This window comes from Zea mays, chromosome 9 (genome assembly GCF_902167145.1).
Source record: "Zea mays cultivar B73 chromosome 9, Zm-B73-REFERENCE-NAM-5.0, whole genome shotgun sequence".
NCBI classification, from domain to species: Eukaryota; Viridiplantae; Streptophyta; class Magnoliopsida; order Poales; family Poaceae; genus Zea; species Zea mays.
Genome location: NC_050104.1, coordinates 144217134 through 144228566, shown reverse-complemented (window position 1 = coordinate 144228566; position 11433 = coordinate 144217134). Strand labels below are relative to the sequence as shown.

Here is an 11433-nt window from a genome sequence, read left to right as displayed (position 1 = left end):
AGCGGAGTTCGCCGTCTTCCGGGACTTAGCCCGAGTCCGAGCCCTGGGTCGGGCGGAGCGGAGTTCGCCGTCTTCCGGGACTTAGCCCGAGTCCGAGCCCTGGGTCGGGCGAAGCGGAACTTCCTATGGTGCCTCCGGCGGGGCCTGACTGCCTGTCAGCCTCACTCTATCAAATGGCACCGCAGTCGGAGTGGCGCAGGCGGCGCTGTCCTTCTGTCAGGCCGGTCAGTGGAGCGGCGAAGTGACGGCGGTCACTTCGGCTCTGCCGGGAGGCGCGCGTTAGGATAAAGGTGTCAGGCCACCTTTGCATTAAATGCTCCTGCGACTTGGTCGGTCGGTGCGGCAATTTAGTCAGGGTTGCTTCTTAGCGAAGGCAGGGCCTCGGGCGAGCCGAAAATATGTTCGCCGTTGGAGGGGGGCCTCGGACGAGACGGAAATCCTCTGGGGTCGGCTGCCCTTGTCCGAGGCTAGGCTCGGGCGAGGCGTGATCGAGTCGCTGAATGGACTGATCCCTGACTTAGTCGCACCCATCAGGCCTTTGCAGCTTTATGCTGATGGGGGTTACCAGCTGAGAATTAGGAGTCTTGAGGGTACCCCTAATTATGGTCCCCGACAAAAGTATTATTGGCGTTAGACTGTGTCCAACATACCATATAAAACATTGTTTTGTACAGTTTTATAAACGGTGGTGACAACCGCTGGGGAGAGCCTTAGGCCGACTCCATCGACACACCCTCTATCCCCCTCCCTCTAATCTCCGTGTACTTCCTCCCCCTCTGCATTCCAACGGTCCACCCTCCATCTCCCCCTCTATTCAGTTGTCAGAGAATTTTCTCCTCTTAAGACAAATAAGATCTGGTTTTGCGACTTCCAAACTAGTCCTAAAGGAAGGGAGCACTAATCTCCCATTCACTAATCACTGTTATTAAGTATGTAATTAATCTTTTTCATGTTTAATTAGATGATAACAATATGTATTATGATACTATAAATACTATATAATTTTTAAACTTAAAAATGATGTATACAAGTTAAATAGCTGAGTTAATGCGTAAATGAGATGAATGGGGGCAATGGTCGGAGAGGAAGAGAAATAGAGGGAGAAATGGAAAAGGGCAGAGTATTTAAAAATTAATAGAAAGTATAAATAGAGGAGACGAGGGGGGCATCGTTAGAATCAGCCTTACACGAGACAGAATTCAGGGAAAGGAGGACTGGAGGAGGGCGCGGCGGCGACGAGCTTAGCGATACAGCGGCACCGGAGAGCTAGCCGCAGCCTCGATGCTCGCGGGGATCTGAACTAGTGCCGCTGCCCAATCGCGCCGAGGACTGTGGCGCTCACTCCTCATATCCCATTTCCAGCACTCGTTTCTCCATTTCCCACCTTCCCAAACGCCACTTAAAAGAGAAAGGAGAGCATCGCAGTGGCACACGCGCAATGGAAGGCTCGCTGGTGACGCGCCTCCCGGAGGCTAACTCCCTCCCCGACGGCTTCGTTCCCGACTCCGAGAGCCCTGGCACGGACGCGACGTTTCCCTTCTCCGCGCCCATCGTTGATGATGCGCTCAACTCCGATATCCCCGCCGCGACCAACCCAGGCGGCGAGGAAACCCTAAACGATCCCCCCCTCCCTGCGTCCAGCGCCGAAGATGCCTCCTCGGCCGCCGCTGCTGAAGCCTTGGGCACACTTTCTCTGGACGCTGCCGCCGAGCCAGAACGCGCTCTAGAGGAGAACGGACCCACCGGCGCTGCAAGAGGTGATCCTCTGTAGTCCTCTATCGATTTTTATTTTTTTCATCCACAAATGGGAATTTTTTCATTCACAAATGGGCTTCCCGATCCTATTTACTATTTCTGAACGGCAGACATTCCTCTAGCGGTTGTGTAAACATAAGAAAATTAAGATTTTCATCACGGTGGAGTTTGAGCCCAAATGTACCTTAGGGGCTGTGTTTCCTTACCATGTTTTACTGTGTCTTTTACAGGTGAAGCATCCTTGAAGAATTGTGCATCAGAGCTAGTGGGCGCTCCAACTGCTCAAAAAGTGATCAATATTGTTTATCACATATTCACATAGTATCATATAAACGTTTGCAAGAAGAATTTGTCCGTGAAATGGGATTGATTTACTTGCTTTTGTAGGGGAGCGTTGAGCCGAAACGTAAGGTTGTGAAACGTAGCAAGCTTGAGAAGGACAGAGAGTTGTTTGAACTGGCCCAGCAATACCACAAAGTTGTTGCAGAAAGGGATGCAGGTTAGTTTTTAACTTGAATATGTGATCATTGTACAGTTGAATTCAATGAGTGCATGCCTCCCTTTGTGATTATCCTTTGTATCTTCACCGACAAAACATGTGTGTTTTTTTGGTCGAATGGATGACCCCCTATGTTCATGTGCTAAGATGTTAATTAAAACTTCTTATTAGCATAGATAATTCAGTGCCGCTAAAAGTTGTGTATTTTGATTGTTGCATATGAACTGGTATGCGCACATTGTGCTCATAGAATTCATCTACTTAAGGGAAAAATTAGATTCGTACCATCAAAAGAACCAATATTTAGATATATACCATCAAAAGAATTCATTTCAGATATATACCATCAAAAGGGTGAGATAGTATAGAAATCTACCATTCTGTTTAACCCTGTCAGCTTAATCGTTAGTTCTATTTGACCAGCTGCTGCGCCTGCTACAACTACGGATTGGATTCTGGATGGCATTGCTGCCGCTGAATGTGATCCAATTTTCCCTTTCTAAAACCCCAATCCAATCTTCTACTGATCGAGCCACAAACGAGACAGGAATAAGGCTGACGCCGGCGCAGTAGCGGATGGCGATGGAATCGGCGGTTCGCGTGGCAGCCTCGGACGCCGTGGTGACGTTCCTGTGGGTGTTGTGCGCCTTCGCGCTCGGCGCCTCCATGGCGGCTGTCACGTCGTACCTGGAGGTGCAGGAGGGCGCCGGCCACTATGTGCTCTTCATCTCTCTGACCCTCCTCTTCACCTTTGACCTCCTCTGCAGCGCGCTCGAGGGCACCAGCTTCAATACCACTGACTTCGCCGCCTCCTATGCGGCCAGACTCGACGGCCCCTCTCTCTTCTTCATCGTGCTCCGCTTCCCGGAGGTGCAGTAGCGCCCGACCTTGTACTCCTTATCTTCCCCCCCTGAATTCAGTAGCAGCGGTGCCAGCTAGAACCTAATTCGCAGTTGTAGCAGGCGTAGGCGCGCAGCTGGTCAAATAGAACTAACGGTTAAGCTAACAGGGTTAAACGAAATGGTAGATTTCTATACTATCTCACCCTTTTGATGGTATATATCTGAAGATTGGTTTTTTATGGTATGAATCCAATTTTCCCTCTACTTAAACGTTTGTCATTTATGTTTGGGTCCTTGCAGCCATTGGAGTTAAAGAAAAACTAGAATCTCTTTGTAGGGAGTTTCAGCGTCAAAACAAAATGCTAAAGGTATGTTCAGTGTATTTGTTCTTTGAATCAAAGCGCTATAAAAGAGTTCTTTTCAATTTTTTTTTAAATTTTTATACCATTTTAGCATCTTTATCTCAGGAAGAGTGCCAAAGGGTGTCGACGGAGGGACAGAACATGCGTATGGAATTGTCTGAAAAATTTGATATCGCCATAAAGGTTGACAGCTCAAAATACATCATCTCATTATGATATATGATAAATATATACAAGTTCTTTCATTTTCTTGCTTGTATGTCTAAATTTTAGCTCTTATTTATCAAATATTCAAATTTTCATGATATTTTTGTAGGGTGTCAGTGTCAAGCTTGAGGAGCAGAGGGTTGAGTGCATTGCTCAGCTAGAAGAGAACAATATGTAAGATACTAACCTTATTCATATCTTAAATATTATGTTGTCTTTAGCAGATCGTGAATAAAGCCGTGTAAAACATTGTTTTGTACTGTAGACTGCACTGTTCATAGAGTGAAGTTTGAAATAGGAGATGAGAAATATGATGAGTAAGCTGCTGGAGACAGCCTTAGGAGTTCCATTAGTTGATTTCGTTAGCAACTCATTGTGAAAGTGCCTTCTGACATTTCTAGCCTGGTACACTGACAGTTGTTGCCTTTGTAGGTTGAGAAGTAAACTCAAAGACATTGCTGATCAGTATAACATTACTCAGCAGAAATATGCTCACCAAGTATGATATTTATTAACAGACCTTGAAGTCTCACTGATATTTCTATGACAATATTGTTCTTAGTAGTTTTAAATGCTATTTGCTGTGCTCTTGGTTATCTTGTTATGGCATGTATAGTTGAAAGAGAAAATGATGGAACTTGAGCTTGCTGATCTGAGACTTCAACAACATCAAGAGAAGGCTGCTCACGAACATACCCAAATGCAGTTGTATGCCGAGCAAGTTTCTCAGCTTATGACTACTGAGAAGAACCTGCGGTTGCAACTAGCTTCGGATGGAGAAAGATTTCAGCACTTTCAGGTACTTACACTTCTAAGACGATGATAATGACAACACATGGTCCCCAAGTAGATGAAGATGATAATGACAGTACATGGCTTTGGTCCCAAATCCCAATCAAGTTGGTGTAGGTTATATATGAAACCCAACAAAACATGTAAACTACCCGTGCACTTTGCCCACTTTAGTAGTGACCATTTTTGCCCTTGCAGGTGAAGGTTTAAAAGTTGAGCATGGAATTTGTTTTGAAGCACTCTAATCTTTTTTTGTTATACCTTTATCAGGATGCCCTGTCAAAAAGCAATGAAGTCTTTGAAACTTACAAGCAGGAGATGGAAAAAGTATGCTCTACATAATGCTCAATATTATTGTATCTACTTTACTTGTCAATAGTTGACTGAAGTAAAACTCTCGTATGATCTTTTTCATCAGATGATTTTGGTGATAAAAAATCTTAAGAAGGACAATGAATTTCTGAAGGGAAAATGTGAGAACTCAGATATTGCTCTTGTGAAGCTCATTGAAGAGGTAATACGTGCATCGCAAAAGCCTAGCCTCTAGCTGTACTAAAAGTGGTTGCTATGTTTTCTGGAACGCGCATGAGAGCTGCACATCTTTATATTAGAGAAAGAAAAACAGGACTTACACCCAAGCCAAAACAGGAAAAGAAACAAAAGAAAAGAAAAAAGGATACAAAGGAGTACACGGATTAGATCCGATTAACTCAAAGAACTAGGGAGACCAAGCTGACCCAAAAACCTGGCGCCCGCCAGGAGCCAACAATAGAACTCGTCGCTAAAATGCTGCTGCACCCTCTGAATGGAAGGTCGATCCCCATCAAAGACTGTTCTATTTCTATGCAGCCAGAGACACCAAGCCCCCAAAATGATGACGTAGTTAATTCCTTTTCTCTTATCCTTCCTTGTACCTTTGTTGGCCTTCCTCCAACAGTCCTCAAACGAACGCTCATCAGCCCTAGGTGCAAGGTGCCTCATCTCGATAGAGTCAAAAATAGTAAACCAGAATTGCAGGTCAAAAACACAGGTAGTGAGGATGTTCTGTATTGTTTCCCTTTCCTGATCACATAAAGGGCAACAGTTTGGGTGTTGCAACCCCCTCTTCTCGAGATTATCGGCAGTCCAACACTTGTTTCTAATTGCTAGCCAAAGGAAGTATTTGCATTTATGAGGAGCCCATGATCTCCAAAGTCTTTTCCAGGGTTCAAAAGCAATAGACCCCCCAAAAAAATGCTCGATAACAGGATTTGGAAGAGAAGGTCCCACTGGCAGTATGCCTCCAGATATGCTTATCAGCTTCCTCAGTGAGAACCATATTCTCCAATAAGTCCCAAAGAATAAGATACTGATGAATGCCATTGATGGACAACACTGGCTTGATATCTGCAACCCAACTTCGGTTAGTAAGACACTGAGCAACTGTTCTAGAAGCAGCCACCTTAGGCGCAACAGCAGCAGCCACCGCTGGTGCTAACTCAGCAATGGTCTCACCATTAAGCCACCGATCTTTCCAAAAAAATGTGTTCTGCCCATTGCCAACTATGGTCACCACTGAGATTGCAAAAAAGTCTCGAACTTGTTTTTGGACATTAAAATCTAAACCGTACCAGGGTTTAGAAGGGTCTGTTTTGCGGAACCAAAGCCATCTGAGTTGCAGCGCCCAACCCATGAACCGAAGGTTTGGCACTCCAAGACCACCTAGGCACCGGGGTCATGTCACTATATCTCATGCCACCAAACAACTACCTCCATTGACCTCCTTCCGACCTTTCCAAAGAAAAGCCTTTCTAATCTTATCTATAGCTTTGAGGACCCAACTAGGAACATTTAGGGCAATTAGCAGATAAAACTGAATTAACAAGAGTTGTTCTTCCAGCCAAATTAAGGAGATTAGCCTTCCAGCTGGGAAGCCTATCAGCAATCTTCTCCACCCAGTTAAGCAGATTTGATCTTCTAAGCTTCCGGTTGGAGATGGGGAGCCCTAGACCCAAATGGTGCAGTGAAGGGAATTAGAGATGACCACAGGTCGACAACTATACCTGCCTGCTTTCTTAGCACAGTACATTGATCTCCTTTACCGTGTTTGAAAAATTAGGACCTGTTCTCTAGTTTATAGAGTTAGATTTGTCTTTCTATGCATACTAGGAAAATCTTGTGCCAGTTGATCCTGCATTATATAAGCGGTATTTGCTAATCTGGACCCATTTATGATGCCTTGCAGCGTGAGCTAACGAAGAAGCAAATAGAGAAATTGAAAAACCAAAAGGAGACACTTGAGTCCCTGTGTCGATCACTACAGGCAGAAAGGAAACAAGGCCGCTCCGCCAGTATTCCAGACGCCCCTTCTAGCCAAGAAGACATGCCAGCGACAAGTCAAGAATCTTAGCATATGTGCTTGCCAATATTCCGTTGGTGTCCGTTACAGCTTGCCGGGACTTCTGAAGCCTGAGAAATGAATATGTTACTGATATCTTGTTTTGCTTGAGTTTGCGGAAGTTCTGGTCCCATTTAACACATACTCAGCTGTCAACCTACTCAGGCCTTTGGGGATTGTAACTATAACCTAGAGTTGCATTCCTCTACAAGTAACTCGGTATTGTTACTAACCATATAAGCTATCCGTTGTTCCTTGTTTTTTGTTCGAGACAAAGGCTGTTGCTGGTAAATGTTACCAATCATATAAGCTCTCAGTCGTTCCTTTTCTTGATTTTGTTTGAGACAAAGGCTGTTGCATTGTGGGTGTGTTGGTTCCTCTGATCTTTTGTTCCCGTTTTGTCCCTAATTAATGGCCTTTTTGTTTCATGTTTTCTCTTATCTATCGTGTTAAAAACTAAAACATCTTTTACTTTGGATAGAGTAATATGACGAGTACTTTGTTGTCCGAAATTCTGGAAATTGTCCATCATTACTGTATCCTTCATGTTTCCACACCAAGTGCAGTTGACTTACTCTCTCGAAAACATAGGAGAGCTGCGTTTCATTAAATTAAGAAATAATAAGAAAGATAATAGTTTAGATCAGACCAAGTAAAGGGCTCCTTACAGAGGCCGGAAATAAAGAAATCGAAAACGACAAACGAATAAAGAAATCAAAAACGACAAACGACCATGACCACATTATGGAACACTTATGGCCAAAGAAGTGTAGTTGACTTACGAACAAACGAAATAGTGATGTATGGACGCTAACTGCAGAGATGATCATGAATTCACACATTGTTCACACCATTTCTCAAATGTAATCAATTATCAAGTTATAATCGAACAACCATAAATAAATAATGTCTAGCTAGTGACTAATAAGGGGGGAAACAGAGTGGCGAATGCCCAGGAAGAGCTAAATCCAACAAGCTAGGGGACGTTTGGCAGAGTTTCTATAGCTCTGCTACCAGCGACAATCACTCCCGCACAGCTAAACAGTAAAAAAATGAACTGCTTCATGATAGGAATGGAGTGATAGTCTCCATTTCGTACTAGAGAGTGGGAGCCCAAAAAATCTGCTTACTACCACTTCCAACCTCCTCCCCTCTCCAATCCCTCAAGAACTTCACACACTATATCAAACAATTTTCGTTAGATAGATTCACTTTTGCTAGAGAATCATTTAAAAATCACTCTATTAGAGAATTAACACTCGGAGCTAGAGAATCATGAAGCGAAGCTCTGCCAAACAAAATTAAGGCTCACACGCTTCTGTGCTTCACTGCTTCTCATTCATGCTCCTTCACCAGAAATGAGTAGGGGTTGGAAAATGTATACACTACACACTAGCATATCTACCATATTCAACCAAGATATTATACGAGTAGAGGATAGAGATGATAATGAGTACTCGACACCTGAATACCCGATGGGTCTTACCTGATACAAAGACAAGTATGAAATGATTTTTCTTTACCCTGGGGTATGTTAATAGACAAAAACCTCTACCTGTTTGGTAGACAGGCACATGTACATGTGGGTACTACCCATAGCCGTGTATCCATAGGTAAAATATACCCACATCGTACCACCATTATCATCATCTAATAAAACCCATCTTAGCTAAAAAAATATTTCTCGTTTGTTTAACTATCGAGTTATGTAATCACATGGTTTGTTATATTTGCAGTCAAACTTTTTTATATGTTTGCTTGACTTTTTGAGTGATTAGCACATTAAAAATTAAGACTTTTCTAGCGGCTATGGGTTACCCAACCAGTTAAATTACCCGTGCGGCTATGAGTGCATGAAAGATTATATATCAGTGAACAAATATGGATAACTCGGTAGGTAGAAGTTTTTGTTGATAGATATGAATGTAGAGTAATACATCATATATATATATATATATATATATATATATATATATATATATATATATATATATATATATATATATATATATATATATATATCAATGGTTTTTTTAGATATATGCCATTATAAAAATTGAGTATTCTAAAAATGTCATTATAATTTGTGATACCTGGTAGTTGCCATTATTAATTCTAAAAATTTGGTACATACCATTATATACGCTTCACGCGTAGAGAACCCGCCTGAAAAGACGAAAATGCCTTCACCAGACTTGCTTGACCTGCTCCTCCACTAACGTGTGATAGCACCACCCATCGTCGCCGCTCTCTGAGCCTGTGAGTGCATAGGGCCTGCGCGTGCCCGACCATCTCCTTCTATACGAGTGGCACGAGCTAAATTTTTAGAATTAGTAATGACAATCATCGAATACCATAAATTATGATGACATCTTTAGAATGGTCGGCTTTTATAATGACACGACACATTGTTCAAAATGCAAGACAAGAGAGACATATGCCTACTTAATAAATTTATTGCACCAAACTAAGCTTGATCCCGTGGTTTTTCCCTATCGAGTTGTCACTCGTTCCTTCACCAAGACTCGATCCTTTCGTTTTTCTATTTAACTCCTCTAAAAGCAACATGCTATCTCCAATAAATCTCCTATCTTATCTTTTATCATATTCTATACTGTTGGGGGCCTTCGTCTTCCGAAGGTACTCAAAAACATGATTTAACAATGTTTCTGGATAATACATCAACAGGTACCTTCGGACTCGGATCAGAACCACGATGTGAAGAAGTACAAAGAATACGAAGGTTGGCGCAGAGCCGAAGCTATGTGCAGGGGATCTTCGGCATGATAGCAGAAAGGGGAACCGACTTAAAAGGGAAAAGACTATTTAGACCCCGATGGATCACTATAGAGCCATTAGCAAATGTAAAGGGCATGAGTGTAATTTTACATGGGCTGCGTCCCGTGCCTATAAATAGATGAACAGTATTTCCGTACTGTTCACGCTGACTTGACATTTGCTTTTGCGTCACACTTGTGCCCTTACCTTCTTTCAAGTCGAAGGTACATTTGTAACTTGATATCATTTCTATTTTTCTATGATAATAAAGGAAACAGCGAACGACCGCAGTCCTCGGATTGCAGATCAACACTTTTGGATTTAAAGTGGCGAGGGACACTCCCGCGCGTAGGATCAAGATCTCGCGGCCGCGCTGGATTCTCCACGAATCGGTATCTACATCTAATCATAGCCGCTCATCAGCCAATTGACGATCGCTCTTTTCTTCCCCAATCCCAGCAGTCGAGCGCGGCGGTGACGAAACTGTGCGGCGGCGCATCGCCGGCAACACACGAATTGGCGCTACCAAGCCGGTCCCACAACCCAACCAGGTGCTAAACGATCTAGGGCGTGCAACGAATCGAATGAGTTAGTCCTTACCCAAGATTGGAGTGTCACGGGTGCAGTCCACAGCGGCTTGCGGCACGATGGCGGAGAAGGAAGTTCGACGCGCAATTCCGGCAATCCAGGCCGATGCCCCGATCCGTGCAGTCCACGGACACACTCCTTGACACCCGGCGACCCTACCTGAGCTAGTCGCAGAGCACAGGGGAGATGGCGCCAGCGAAGGTGGGTACTAACGGCGGCGACCCGAGCCATCATTTTCTCTCCTTCTCACTCTCCTCCCGCCCATAGTTCGCTCTGCGCATACACACGACACGGGGGCTATTTTCTTCGGCGTGCGTGACATATCTACAGAGGAGCGGCAGGGGCTCGTGGGGCTCGTACTTATGGGGCGAGGGGTCTCGATCCATAGCCGCATGACTGGTGAGCATGCCGCGGCGAGAAACTCGGCAGGGTGGTTGAAGATTGAGTCGCGGACTTCGCCGGTCGAGCGCGCCGCGAGGATCTCGGGCGGGAGCACATCCATGCGGTGGATCCAGTCAACGCGGGCGAGCTCCGCGCCTTCGGTTGCGGAACAAACTAGAGGATAGGGACGCCCCTGACGCGTGGGGTCCACAGGCAGCGAGTGTGCGCGCGCAAACGGCAGGAGTGGACAGAGGCTGACAAGTAGGACCCGCGTGTAAGTGTCACTGGTAAAAAGGAAAAGGAGGTAGCGTGGGCCGAACAGGGGGAAAGGATCCGCGGGCGGTGGGCTGGCGCGTGGAGAAAGTGGGCCGGCCAGGGAAAAATGGCCCAAGCGCAGGCTTCCTTTATTCTTTTCCATTTAGTTTTTCCTATTTCAGATTTCTAATATCCAATTCAAATTTGAATCCCTGTTTGAATTTTTTCTGATTTCAACTCTCAAGAATAGCTCTAATGTAAAGGTAAATGTATTTTTCTCCCTATTATTTAATTATGGAGGTAATAAATGGCTTTATTACAATTTTTGTTTTATATTTTCCATTTATCAGTTGAGGTCAAATTAAATCTTGACTTCTTTATTCAAACAAAATGCATCACAACAAAATCATCGGCATGAGGTGCAAATTTATTTATTCATTTATTTGTTAGTTGAATAATTTAATACCACTAACTAAGTATGCACAAAGAAAAGAAGGTCAAACAATTGCCAAAACACTAACATATAAGTATACTTATTTATTTATCTTATTTTTTCTCTTATACAAATTTCGGGTTTTACAAATCCTACCCCCTTAA

At 44.0% G+C, this 11433-nt stretch overlaps 1 protein-coding gene across 2 annotated transcripts; it reads left to right on the top strand.

Moving 5' to 3' along the window:
* Positions 1-1163: 1163 nt before the first annotated feature.
* LOC100194064 (alpha-taxilin) lies at positions 1164-7212 on the top strand. Of its 2 annotated transcripts, none has more exons than XM_035962068.1 (11): positions 1164-1757; positions 1986-2020; positions 2143-2254; positions 3397-3464; positions 3564-3641; positions 3775-3839; positions 4098-4164; positions 4282-4464; positions 4728-4784; positions 4876-4971; positions 6682-7212. In XM_035962068.1, exons 1-11 carry the CDS (start codon positions 1439-1441, stop codon positions 6844-6846), a joined length of 1245 nt encoding a protein of 414 aa, XP_035817961.1. In that variant the 5' UTR covers positions 1164-1438; the 3' UTR covers positions 6847-7212. The 2 variants fall into 2 exon arrangements, with proteins under 2 accessions (XP_035817961.1, NP_001132592.1); NM_001139120.1 differs by having other exon boundaries at positions 1192-1757; positions 1986-2044; positions 6682-7103.
* Positions 7213-11433: the final 4221 nt, after the last annotated feature.